Source organism: Balaenoptera ricei, chromosome 13 (assembly GCF_028023285.1).
Source record: "Balaenoptera ricei isolate mBalRic1 chromosome 13, mBalRic1.hap2, whole genome shotgun sequence".
Lineage (NCBI taxonomy): Eukaryota > Metazoa > Chordata > Mammalia > Artiodactyla > Balaenopteridae > Balaenoptera > Balaenoptera ricei.
In genome coordinates, this window is record NC_082651.1 from 55,879,306 (window position 1) to 55,893,928 (window position 14,623).

The 14,623-nt window shown below is 39.1% G+C and overlaps 1 protein-coding gene across 1 annotated transcript in view; it reads right to left on the reverse strand.

The window, feature by feature from the left end:
- Nucleotides 1-1,622: 1,622 nt before the first annotated feature.
- Nucleotides 1,623-14,623, reverse strand: part of CFAP36 (cilia and flagella associated protein 36) — a 32,614-nt gene continuing 19,613 nt past the window's right edge. The window contains exons 7-10 of the mRNA XM_059943304.1: nt 5,887-5,989; nt 2,617-2,756; nt 2,273-2,422; nt 1,623-1,790 (exon numbers count right to left, since the gene is read on the reverse strand). Of these exons, the coding sequence (XP_059799287.1) occupies nt 1,689-1,790; nt 2,273-2,422; nt 2,617-2,756; nt 5,887-5,989 (495 nt within the window). The 3' untranslated portion in view covers nt 1,623-1,688. The remainder of the gene's footprint in view (nt 1,791-2,272; nt 2,423-2,616; nt 2,757-5,886; nt 5,990-14,623) is intronic.

The window sequence follows — 14,623 nt, forward strand, 5'->3', positions numbered from 1 at the left end:
TAAGAAGCCCAACCCTAAAGCGTTTCCCTATTTACTCTTGACTCTTCCTGATTAATTTTATTTTAAGTTCCAGTAGGAAGTATTATCTTTATATATCTTACGAAGTTTCTTTAATTTTCCTTTCTGAAGAACTGCCACAAGTCTTTTAAATCATTTAAATCATCATAGGAAACTTTTCTTACAGCAGAAATGTGAATGTTTTGTTGAATTACAGGAAAACACTTTTCGTGGTCCAGATGCTCACCCACAATGATGATACGAGAACAAGACTTAAAAATATCCCTTGAAAGAATAACTAACTTAAGATTACACGTTAGCTGCTGTCTTAAATGACTACCCTTACCCTCAGGCAGATCAACATTTTTATCTTTATCTTCACTCAGTGAAGCAAGCCAGAGCCCACATTTGTATGCCTGAGGTTCTCTTAAAATTATATCTGTAAACATGTATGCAATATAAAAACTATTTTTAATAAAAAGCTACATGAAACAAATTTCTGTGTTTTAACCACTAGTTTTTCAACTTGTCCATCTGTGATGAAAATGTGACAAATATAAAGTGATGCTGAGTTTTCTCTGCACGTTGAAAGTTGGAAGTAACGCAATTTTGGTATCCCTTTTAAAAAGCTTATAACAATAGATTTAAGGAGATAAAATGGAATTGTAAGTTAGGAGTGGCCCGTAACTAGAAAAGAGGGTGCTTATGGGATGACACAACACAGGAAGCTTCTGAAAGGAAGGTTTCTCTCCTACTATTTCTGGTTATTTTTTAGCAAATGGACAACAGAACACTACCCGGGATCACTTCACACACACAAGACCTACATCCATGGCAGAATTCCGCTCAACGGGCTCAGGCAGTTGTTCCTTTATCTGTTTTAATGGTAACTCTTCTAGAAAGAGTAATCGACAAGAGTATTTTTAACATCCCCACATCTATTTTCGAAGTCCTGTTTGCGCCTGCCTCGATGTGGGATGCTAAAATCTGTCCACCACCGCCCCAGAGAACCACTCTTCTCATTAGATAGATTGATTACCCTATACCTGCTCACCCACAGCTACTCTAACTCACCCAGTAGTCTCCACACATCTTTTTTAAATGAACATTTTCATCATGAAACTTCCCTGCTTTAAAGCTTTTCAGTGACTTCCAACTGCCACTATGAAATGTTTAAAACCCTCACATTCCCTACAAGCCTTGCAAATCAGCACCCCACCTATCTCCAATTCCATGTGCTAACTCTCTCCCCTCATTCTGTCTGTATGCTAGCCATACTGACAGCTGCAGGACCCTGTTTATGATAAAAACACTGCCCTTTTCCCTTCTAACAAACACTTGGCTCTTCACTGGCCCCATGAAAGCAGGGACCCTGTTGATCTACTAGGCTAGTGTATCCTTAGCATGCAACACAATGCTTAGCACAAACAATGAATGAATGAATGCACTGTTAGCTTTCTATACCTTCTCTCCATGAGAGAACATTATTCAGAAATTTGTATTGAACTGGTCAGCATAAGTAACTGCCTTCCCCGCCACCCTTTACCTCAAATGTGTAATAAAATAGTAACAATAAGGTTATATTTGCATTTACAAACACAAGTATTTGAAACTAACAGGCTCTGTTTAAGGATTAAATAATTTATTTTTAAGAAATTTTGAACTACTGCTTTGCTAAATTGTTCTTAAAATTACTTATTAATAACTTCTTCTTTAAGTTTCTCTGCAAGCAATCTCCTCTTTAGTAATGTTTGCTTCTCCTCTGCTGTCATTTCTGGTTTCTCTGTCATTTCCTTAAAAAAAAATAAAAGAAAAAAAATTGGCTACAGTAGTATAAGATGGGTTCATTTTCTAAAATTCCTAACATACTGCCTTGAACAAATATTAGAACATTCAGTAAATTTTTAAAAAAAGCCACACGTGGACTGAGTTCCCTAAATCTCTTCTTTGTAAAAATCTCTTGGGGAAGCCTTTTAGAGGTGGTGGCTAGGGTACTGATGCTGCTCTATGATAAAATATTTCAAAAGGCTCAGGTAAAACAGACGGCTGACCCTTCAGTGCTCAGAGCAGGGCAAGTAAAGAATCATAAAACTGCTATCATTTGTACTTCACAAAATCCTCCTATCACAACCATCTCACTGCCTAGAAAAGACTTATTAGCAGGTGCTACACTAACAGGGAGGTTAATATGAATAGATCTACAAGAGCACATATGCTGACTTTGAGAATCCTACCCGTAGATTTGCAAATTTTCACATACTAGAGCTAGCCATACCTCTACCTCCCCAGCAGGTTTTCCTTTCTGCTCCGAATTTTGTATGTGCTTAGTCCTCATATCCTTTCTCATGGACATCAACTTATCTCTCTTCTGCTTCAGATAGTGTTCTCGTTGCCGGAGCTCTTCTGTTCCAAGTGTTGATAAATTCTGGGTCAAATAAGAGAAGGAACTATTTAAAATAAAGTCTGCATAAGTGGCACAGATACCCACTGACTGATTAAATTAGAAGTTTGAGTTCAAGACCGCAACAAAAGCCAAGTGTGCATGGCAGTTTACATTGTTTGTTCCTAGTACTTTATCATTTTGCTCATAGTTCTTAAAAAGTAATATTTTTTACTTACTGCTATTGGTCCCTCAATGTTTGCATGTTCAAAGCCAGGAATCTTCAGGTCTTTTTGTGGGAGGGAGGAACTTTCAGGCAACATTTCCAGCTTTCTTGTCAAAGATTGTGCTGACTGATCAGCAAAATGCACTTTAACTTCTGGCAGTAATCAGACACAGACCAATTAGAATATTATAAGAAATATTAAGTTATTTACACTAGGTTCACCAAAATGAGCTAGTGGCAATAATACTTGGGTCTTTCTCATATTCATTCACTCAGCATGCATTGGTTCAGTGCCTACATTGTGCTAGGCACTGGGCGAGAACAATAAATGTGGTCTCTGTCCTCAAGGAGCTTGAACTACAGTTCTTGTGAATAATGACATTTCAACAAATACCAAGCTCCTGCTGTTTGGTACTATAGCTACAAAAAGATATAATTCTTGTCTAAAGATTAGAACTACAGTAAAATGTAATACAAGGTTGCCATACAAGCCAAATAAACAGTGCACTAAAATCCCTTACTAACAATGTAATTGGCTTTCAAACTTTTGCTTGCAGGCAAAAACTGTTAAGTGACCTTATATTTTCAGAACAATTACTATAAAGCTATAATTTTTTGTATTGGAGGAATAAGTGCCAGTAATATCAATAATTTGTAGTACATACTGAAGATAACTATAAACCTACTAACATATTTAAAGATTTTAAAGTAAGTAGAACAGGGAGATCAGCTTGATGCTTCGTGATGACCTAGAGGGGTGGGATAGGAAGGGTGGGAGGGAGACTCAACAGGGAGGGGATATGGGGATATATGTATACATAGAGCTGATTCACTATGTTGTACAGCAGAAACGAACACAACATTATAAAGCAATTATACTCCAGTAAAGATGTAAAAAACTACATAAATAAATACAGTAAGTAGAACTTGGAAGCGGATATAACATGAGTACTCAATACTCAATACCTTCCAGTTATTTGGTAACTGTGCCAAGAGACAGGATTAACAAGCTAATTGCTTTTCTGAGACATTTTTTATTATAAGATAAGGTGGGGGTTTTTTAAGATAAAACATTTTCACTGTAATACATGGACTATGAAAGACAGCTGGTGAGACAAGCAAAGACACATAAAAATGATGCCAAGAACTAAAAGCATCATGGGAGAACATGATATTCATGTCTCTAAATGATTAAAAATCCAGCACAGTAAAACCAGAAATAGAACTTTGCAGGAGCAAGAAACTTGCCCAAGGATCACTGCTTTAGCACAGGGTGAGTGGACTGACTGCAGTGCCAGGGAGGTTAGAAGAAGAAAAGCTCTTCAGGCTCTTGGACAGAAAGGGAAGTCTCCATGGAAGAGATGAGGCTGCCGCTAACACTCCAACCAACCCAGACAGGGAGCTCAGAACTAACTTAAACAGAAATGAAGATGAGCTTCAACAAGTTGGTCAACATATGCAGACAAAGTTAAACATGCCGTTCATATGATGGTGACTTTAAGCAGTGGTGGGCTTAGCCCCCAAATATGGAACCACAGAGCTCGGGACGAGACAGTAAAATTCTGAGGAGGGGGGAATCCCAGGCACATAAACATTTATATTCAATTCATGTACTTGCTCTGGACAGTTCCTTGAGTTTGTTGGTTATGAACACCTTTTATATTCTAACTTGGACCTAGAGAGAAAAGTACCTGAAGCCAAAATACTTAACTTCTCTGATTTCTAAGAATGGAGAATCGGAAAGCCAGCTAGCTTAAAGAAAGATCATCTCATCACTGGCAACCCTGCGTCAATCTGAGAACAGATGCTATCCATTTCCAGCAGGAACCAGGGAAAGACATGAGCAAAGGGATAAGCAGGAGGTCAGACACCTTTATGATTCCTCCCACATTAGGCTTTTCTCATGGGCACTTTGTATGCAGTGATTGCCCGTAATATTAGATATACTCACTTTTTTTAAAAAATAGAATAGTTTTTAAAAATTAAAATCATTACTTTTGAAATTATCTGCCAGTTTCTCTACCACTAATGTGCATAATTGAGTTACAAATGGCTTGAGATTAAGTTTTCTATAATACTTTCACTTAATAGTCAGATAAGCAAATGTATTCAAATTATGTCAGACACAAGATTAGAACAGTATATGTACTTAGGTCTATATAAAAAAAAAAGCTAAATTTGGGCCAGCAAATTTTAAAAGCGCTCAAACAAATCTAAAGCAGGTGCTTTCACAGACATAATTCAAATGAGGTTATTCTACTCAGAACCTGCAGAATATGAAAAAAGAAAAGAAATTATTAGATTTGCTAGGAAGGAAAAAGCCAGATAACTTCATAAACCTGCTTCTGTTTCATATGCCCCATTGTTTTATCAACTAAGCATTTAGTTCCTTAAAACAGTGGATAAACATCAAACCTATCTATCTCAATTATAAAACTTCTACAAAGTGTAGAAAAACACAAGATTTGGAGTCAGAAGACCAAGGTAAGTCACAGTTTCACTATTTAAGAGCTCAGTGATTTTGGACCTCACTCAAGTTCCTTGAATTTCTTGTTTTAAAAAAATAAAAGAAAAATAAGGACCATAATATCTACCTCACAGAGTTACGGGTTTTTTTAATTGATAAAAGGACATGCACCTAAAAACCATAGAAATCCATAATAAAAATGAACTAAATTCATGATCATGATTCAAGTTCTGTTTCAGAATTACCTGTCTTCTTATACAGGAAATCAGAATACATATATTGAAAATGATTTGCCACATAGTGAACAAGATCATCCACTAACATTTCCCACAAGGATTCTCATCAATTTTGGTTTCAACAATAGTTTCTGACTAAACTTCTGAATAAATTGGCTACCTGTTATTTTCTAATTGTGTTTTAATTCACTAGGAAAATAAGTTAATATTATCTTTCCCTGTTCAGCTTCTAACTCTCAAACACCATGGAATTATGGTCAAGGAAGAGAGTACCAAATGTTATGTGAACATACCTTGAATGCTGTAGTCATGGCATAAAGGCTGGGGGCTTCCCCAAGGAATTTTGATCACGGCTCTGGGTTCCAAGCTTCACTTAGAAATTTGGGGGCTACACCCTCTCTGTCAGCTATCTCCTACAAGCAACCTCTTCAGCTAAATTCACAAACAACATTAAATACCAATGGCCATTCAAGACTCCCTCACAGGATTTTTGAGGGTGAAGTATGAATGAGGAACTAACACTCTTTACAGTGTTTATGTATTCATATTATTCAGAAATTTCAGTACATTTCAACCTTACCTGAGGGTGGGTGTGCAAAATGTTCACCATCCCCTTGGGAATTATTCATTTTTGCAGTTTCATTGGCATGCATCGGAGGCTCTTCTGTTTTAGCCTCTGATAGCTTCAGGAATCAACAATACAATTTAAAAAATACTTTAGATTAATTCTGAATAATTCACTACTTAAGGGATTCATACACATTAGTTTAAAAAATTATTGTCTACTGAATGGATAATAAATCAGAGATTCTATTTTTCCAAAGTTTTTAAGATGTTTCCACCATTTTTTATCTTCTACTTTTTGAGGTAGGTAAACATTCTCATTTCCAATCATGCAGTGCTAAGAATAACTAGTTTGGTTAAGACTTTGGATTCAGAAAGAAGCGAGTTCAAACCTAGGCTTCACTCTTACTAGTCATGTGACCTTGACCAAGACACCAAGAAATACTCTAAAAGAAATAAAATCACTGATTTATAAGGTGCTTTTTCACTTAAAATAATCTAAAAAAATATAATAATAATAATACCACTACTATGATATGCCTGAAGCAGCCACAAACTGGTTTACAGGTATACCTCATTTTATTGCACAATTTATTCTGTTTCACAGACATCGCGTTTTTTTACAAATTGAAGGTTTGTGGCAACTCTGCATCAAGCAAGTCTATTGGCGCCATTTTTCCAACAGCATTGCTCACTTCATGTCTCTGTGTCACATTTTGGTAATTCTTGCAATATTTCAAACTTTTTCATTATTATAATTGTTATGGTGATCCGGGATCAGTAATCTTTGATGTTATTATTGTAACTGTTTGGGGGCACCACAAACCACACCCATGTAAGACGGTGAAACTTGATAGATGAAAGTTGTGTGTGCTCTAACTGCGCCACCGACCAGTTGTCCCCTCATTTCTCTCCCTCTCCTCAGACCTCCCTATTCCCTGAGACACAAGAATGTTAAAATTAGGCCAATTAATAACCCTACAGTGACCTCTAACTGTTCAAGTGAAAGGAAGAATCACGGGTCTCTCAATTTAAATCAAAAGCTAGAAATGATTAAGCTTAGTAAGGAAGGCATGACGAAAGCTGAGATAGGAGAGACCTTCAAGATGGCGGAAGAGTAAGACGCGGAGATCACCCTCCTCCCCACAAATACATCAGAAATACATCTACATGTGGAACAGCTCCTACAGAACACCTACTGAACGCTGGCAGAAGACCTCAGACCTCCCAAAAGGCAAGAAACTCCCCACGTACTTGGGTAGGGCAAAATAAAAAAGAAATAACAGAGACAAAAGAATAGGGACGGGACCTGCACCAGTGGGAGGGAGCTGTGAAGGAGGAAAGGTTTCCACACACTAGGAAGCCCCTGCGCGGGCAGAGACTGCGGGTGGTGGAGGGGGGAAGCTTTGGAGCCACGGAGGAGAGCGCAGCCACAGGGGTGCGGAGGGCAAAGCAGAGAGATTCCCACACAGAGGAGCGGTGCCGAGCAGCACTCACCAGCCGGAGAGGCCTGTCTGCTCCCCCATCGGGGCGGGCGGGGCTGGGAGCTGAGGCTCAGCTTCCGTCGGATCGCAGGGAGAGGACTGGGGTTGGCGGCGTGAACACAGCCTGAAGGGGTTAGCGCACCACAGCTAGCCGGGAGGGAGTCCGGGAAAAGGTCTGGAGCTGCCAAAGAGGCAAGAGACTTTTTCTTGCCTCTTTGTTTCCTGGTGCGCGAGGAGAGGGAATTCAGAGCGCCGCCTAAACGAGCTCCAGAGGCGGGCGCGAGCCGCGGCTATCAGCGCGGACCCCAGAGACGGGCATGAGACGCTAAGGCTGCTGCTGCCGCCACCAAGAAGCCTGTGTGCAAACACAGGTCACTATCCACACCGCCCCTCCTGGGAGCCGGTGCAGCCCGCCACGGCCAGGCTCCCGTGATGCAGGGACAACTTCCCCAGGAGAACGCACGGCGCGCCTCGGGCTGGTGCAACGTCATGCTGGCCTCCGCCGCCACAGGCTCACCCCGCATCTGTACCCCTCCCTCCCCCAACCCGGCCTGAGTGAGCCAGAGCCCCCGACTCAGCTACTCCTTTAACCCCGACCTGCCTGGCCTGGAACAGACGCCCTCAGGCGACCTATATGCAGAGGCGGGTCCAAATTCAAAGCTGAACCCCAGGAGCTGTGCGAACAAAGAAGAGAAAGGAAAATCACTCCCAGCAGCCTCAGGAGCAGTGGATTAAATCTCCACAATCAACTTGATGTACCCTGCATCTGTGGAATACTTGAATAGACAAAGAATCATCCCAAATTGAGGCAGTGGACTTTGGGAGCAACGATTTTTTTTTTTCTCCTTTTTTCTTTTTCTGAGTGTGTATGCAGATGCTTCTGTGTGTGATTTTGTCTGTATAGCTGTGATTTTACCATTTGTCCTATGGTTCTGTCTGTCCGGTTTTTGGGGGGTTTTTTTAGTATAGTTTTTAGCACTTGTTATCATTAGTGGATTTGTTTTTTGGTTTGGTTGTTCTCTCTTTCTTTTTTTTTATTACTTTTTTAAAATTATTTTTTATTTTAGTAACTTTATTTTATATTTTTTTAAATTTTTTTCTTTCTTTCTTTCTTTCTTTCTTTCTTTCTTTCTTTCTTTCTTTCTACCTTTTATTCTGAGCCATGTGGATGACAGGGTCTTGGTGCTCCGGCCGGGTGTCAGGCCTGTGCCTCTGAGGTGGGAGAGCCGAGTTCAGGACACTGGCCCACCAGAGACCTCCCAGCTCCACGTAATATCAATCGGCGAGAGCTCTCCTAGAGATCTCCATCTCAACGCTAAGACCCAGCTCCACTCAACGACAAGCAAGCTACAGTGCTAGACACGCTATGCCAAATAACTAGCAAGACAGGAACACAATCCCACCCATTAGCAGAGAGGCTGCCTAAAATCATAATAGGGTCACAGACACCCCAAAACACACCAGCAGACTCGGACCTGACCACTAGAAAGACAAGATCCAGTCTCATCCACCAGAACACAGGTACCAGTCCACTCCACCAGGAAGCCTCCACAACCCACTGAACCAACCTTAGCCACTGGGGGCAGACACCAAAAACAATGGGAATGATGAACCTGCAGCCTGCGAAAAGGAGACCCCAAACACAGTAAGTTAAGCAAAATGAGAAGACAGAGAAACACACAGCAGATGAAGGAGTAAGGTAAAAACCCACCAGACCAAACAAATGAAGAGGAAATAGGCAGTCTACCTGAAAAAGAATTCAGAATAATGATAGTAAAGATGATGCAGAATCTTGGAAACAGAATGGAAAAAATACAAGAAACGTTTAACAAGGAACTAGAAGAACTAAAGAGCAAACAAACAATGATGAACAACACAATAAATGAAATTAAAAATACTCTAGAAGGGATCAGTAGCAGAATAACTGAGGGAGAAGAACGGATAAGTGACCTGGAAGATAAAATAGTGGAAATAACTACTACAGAGCAGCATAAGGAAAAAAGAATGAAAAAAATTGAGGACAGTCTCAGAGACCTCTGGGACAACATTAAACACACCAACATTCGAAGTATAGGGGTCCCAGAAAAACAAGAGAAAAAGAAAGGGACTGAGAAAATATTTGAAGAGATTATAGTTGAAAACTTCCCTAATATGGGAAAGAAAATAGTTAATCGAGTCCAGAAAGCGCAGAGAGTCCCATACAGGATGAATCCAAGGAGAAACATGCCAAGACACATATTAATCAAACTATCAAAAATTAAATACAAAGAAAAAATATTAAAAGCAGCAACGGAAAAACAACAAATAACACACAAGGGAATCCCCATAAGGTTAACAGCTGATCTTTCAGCAGAAACTCTGCAAGCCAGGAGGGAGTGGCAGGACATATTTAAAGTGATGAAAGGGAAAAACCTGCAACCAAGATTACTCTACCCAGCACGGATCTCATTCAGATTTGACGGAGAAATTAAAACCTTTACAGACAAGCAAAAGCTAAGAGAATTCAGCACCACCAAACCAGCTTCACAACAAATGCAAAAGGAACTTCTCTGGGCAGGAAACAAAAGAGAAGGAAAAAACCTACAAAAACAAACCCAAAACAATTAAGAAAATGGTAACAGGAACATATATATCGATAATTACCTTAAATGTAAATAGATTAAATGCTCCAACCAAAAGACATAGACCGGCTGAAAGGATACAAAAACAAGACCCGTATATATGCTGCCTACAAGAGACCCACTTCAGACCTAGGGACACATACAGACTGAAAGTGAGGGGATGGAAAAAGATATTCCATGCAAATGGAAATCAAAAGAAAGCTGGAGTAGCAATTCTCACATCAGGCAAAATAGACTTTAAAACAAAGACTATTACAAGAGACAAAGAAGGACACTACATAATGATCAAGGGATCAATCCAAGAAGAAGATATAACAATTGTAAATACTTATGCACCCAACATAGGAGCCCCTCAATACATAAGGCAAATACTAACAGCCATAAAAGGGGAAATCGACAGTAAAACAATCATAGTAGCGGACTTTAACACCCCACTTTCACCAATGGACAGATCATCCAAAATGAAAATAAATAAGGAAACACAAGCTTTAAATGACACATTAAACAAGATGGACTTAATCGATATTTATAGGATAGTCCATCCAAAAACAACAGAATACACTTTCTTCTCAAGTGCTCATGGAACATTCTCCAGGATAGATCATATCTTGGGTCACAAATCAAGCCTTCGTAAAATTAAGAAAACTGAAATCGTATCAAGTATCTTTTCCGACCACAACGCTTCGTGACTAGATATCAATTACAGGAAAAAATCTGTAAAAAATACAAACACATGGAGGCTAAACAATACACTACTTAATAACCAAGAGATCACTGAAGAAATCAAAAAATACCTAGAAACAAATGACAATGAAAACACGATGACGCAAAACCTATGGGATGCAGCAAAAGCAGTTCTAAGAGGGAAATTTACATCAATACATTCCTACCTTAAGCAACAAGAAACATCTCAAATAAACAACCTAACCTTACACCTAAAGCAATTAGAGAAAGAAGAACAAAAAAACCCCAAAGTTAGCAGAAGGAAAGAAATCATAAAGATCAGATAAGAAAAAAATGAAAAAGAAATGAAGGAAACAATAGCAAAGATCAATAAAACTAAAAGCTGGTTCTTGGAGAAGACAAACAAAATTGATAAACCATTAGCCAGATTCATCAAGAAAAAGAGGAAGATGACTCAAACCAATAGAATTAGAAATGAAAAAGGAGACGTAACAACTGACACTGCAGAAATACAAAGAATCATGAAAGATTACTACAAGCAACTCTATGCCAATATAATGGACAACCTGGAAGAAATGGACAAATTCTTAGAAAAGCACAACCTTCTGAGACTGAACCAGGAAGAAATAGAAAATATAAACAGACCAATCACAAGCACTGAAATTGAGACTGTGATTAAAAATCTTCCAACAAACAAAAGCCCAGGACCAGAGGGCTTCACAGGCGAATTCTATCAAACATGTAGAGAAGAGCTAACACCTATCCTTCTCAAACTCTTCCAAAATATAGCAGAGAGAGGAACACTCCTAAACTCATTCTACGAGGCCACCATCACCCTGACACCAAAACCAGACAAAGATGTCACAAAGAAAGAAAACTATAGGCCAATGTCACTGATGAACATAGATGCAAAAATCCTCAACAAAATATTAGCAAACAGAATCCAACAGCACATTAAAAGGATCATACACCATGATCAAGTGGGGTTTATCCCAGGAATGCAAGGATTCTTCAATATACACAAATCAATCAATGTGATACACCATATTAACAAACTGAAGAATAAACACCATACGATCATCCCAATAGATGCAGAAAAAGCTTTCAACAAAATTCAACACCCACTTATGATAACAACACTCCAGAAAGTAGGCATAGAGGGAACTTACCTCAACATAATAAAGGCCATATATGACAAACCCACAGCCAACATCGTCCTCAGTGGTGAAAAACTGAAACCATTTCCTCTAAGATCAGGAAGAAGACAAGGTTGCCCACTCTCACCACTATTTTTCAACATTGCTTTGGAAGTTTTAGGCACAGCAATCAGAGAAGATAAAGAAATAAAAGGAATCCAAATTGGAAAAGAAGAAGTAAAGCTGTCACTGTTTGCAGATGACATGATACTATACATAGAGAATCCTAAAGATGCTACCAGAAAACTACTAGAGCTAATCAACGAATTTGGTAAAGTAGCAGGATACAAAATTAATGCACAGAAATCTCTTGCATTCCTATACACTAACAATGAAAAATCTGAAAGAGAAATTAAGGAAACACTCCCATTTACCATTGCAACAAAAAGAATAAAATACCTAGGAATAAACCTACCTAAGGAGACAGAAGACCTGTATGCAGAAAACTATAAGACACTGATGAAAGAAATTAAAGATGATACAAACAGATGGAGAGATATACCATGTTCTTGCATTGGAAGAATCAACATTGTGAAAATGACTATACTACCCAGAGCAATCTACAGATTCAATGCAATCCCTATCAAACTACCAATGGAGTTTTTCACGGAACTAAAACAAAAAATTTCACAATTTGTATGGAAACACAAAAGACCCCGAATAGCCAAAGCAATCTTGAGAAAGAAAAACAGAGCTGGAGGAATCAGGCTCCCTGACTTCAGAGTATACTACAATGCTACAGTAATCAAGGCAGTATGGTACTGACACAAAAACAGAAATATAGATCAATGGAACAGGATAGAAAGCCCAGAGATAAGCCCACGCACATATGGTCACCTTATTTTTGATAAAGGAGGCAGGAACATACAATGGAGAAAAGACAGGCTCTTCAGTAAGTGGTGCTGGGAAAACGGGACAGCTACATGTAAAAGAATGAAATGAGAACACTCCCTAACACCATACACAAAAATAAACTCAAAATGGATTAAAGACCTAAATGTAAGGCCAGACACTATAAAACCCTTAGAGGAAAACATAGGCAGAACACTCTATGACATAAATCACAGCAAGATCCTTTTTGGCCCACCTCCTAGAGAAATGGAAATAAAAACAAAAATAAACAAATGGGACCTAATGAAAGTTAAAAGCTTTTGCACAGCAAAGGAAACCATAAACAAGATGAAAAAACAACCCTCAGAATGAGAAAAAATATTTGCAAATGAAGAAACTGACAAAGGATTAATCTCCAAAATTTACAAGCAGCTCATGCAGCTCAATATCAAAAAAAAAACAACCCAATCCAAAAATGGGCAGAAGACCTAAACAGACATTTCTCCAAAGAAGATATACAGATTGCCAGCAAACACATGAAAGAATGCTCAACATCATTAATCATTAGGGAAATGCAAATCAAAACTACAATGAGGTATCACCTCACACCAGTCAGAATGGCCATCATCAAAAAATGTACAAACAATAAATGTGGAGAGGGTGTGGAGAAAAGGGAACCCTCTTGCACTGTTGGTGGGAATGTATATGGATACAGCCACTATGGAGAACAGTATGGAGGTTCCTTAAAAAACTAAAAATAGAACTACCATATGACCAAGCAATCCCGCTACTGGGCATATACCCTGAGAAAACCATAATTCAAAAAGAGTCATGTACCATAATGTTCATTGCAGCTCTATTTACAATAGCCAGGACATGGAAGCAACCTAAGTGTCCATCAACAGATTTATGGATAAAGAAGATGTGGCACATATATACAATGGAATATTACTCAGCCATAAAAAGAAATGAAATTGAGTTATTTCTAGTGAGGTGGATGGACCTAGAGTCTGTCATACAGAGTGAAGTAAGTCAGAAGGAGAAAAACAAATACCATATGCTAACACATATCTATGGAATCTAAAAAAAAAAAGTGGTCATGAAGAACCTAGGGGCAGGATGGGAATAAAGACGCAGACCTACTAGAGAATGGACTTGAGGACACAGGGAGGGGGAAGGGTAAGCTGGGACAAAGTGGGAGAGTGTCATGGACATATATACACTACCAAATGTAAAATCGATAGCTAGTGGGAAGCAGCTGCATAGCACAGGGAGATCAGCTCGGTGCTTTGTGACCACCTACGGGGGTGGGATAGGGAAGGTGGGAGGGAGGGAGACGCAAGAGGGAAGAGATATGGGGATATATGTATATGTATAACTGATTCACTTTGTTATAAAGCAGAAACTAACACACCATTGTAAAGCAATTATACTCCAATAAAGATGTTAAGAAAAGAAAAAAGGAAGCTGAGATAGGCCAAAGATTAGGCCTCTTGTACCAAACAGTTAGCCAAGTTGTGAATGCAAAGGAAAAGCTCTTGAAGGAAATTAAAAGTGATAATCCAGTGAACACATGAATGATAAGAAAGCGAAACAGCCTGATTGCTGATATGGAGAAACTCTTAGTGGTGTGGATAAAAGATCAAACCAGCCACAACGCTCCCTTAAGCCAAAGCCTAATCCAGAGCAAGTCTTTAACTCTCTTCAGTTCTATGAAGGCTGAGAGAGGTGAGGAAGATGCAGAAGAAGAGTCTGAAGCTAGCAGAGGGTGGTTCATGAGGCTGAAGGAAAGAAGCTGTCTCTGTAACACAAAAGTACAGGATAAGGCAGCAAGTGCTTATGCAGAAGCTGCAGCAAGCTATCCAGAAGATCTCACTAACAAAATTAATGAAGGTGGCTACACTAAACAACAGATTTTCAATGCAAATGAAACAGCC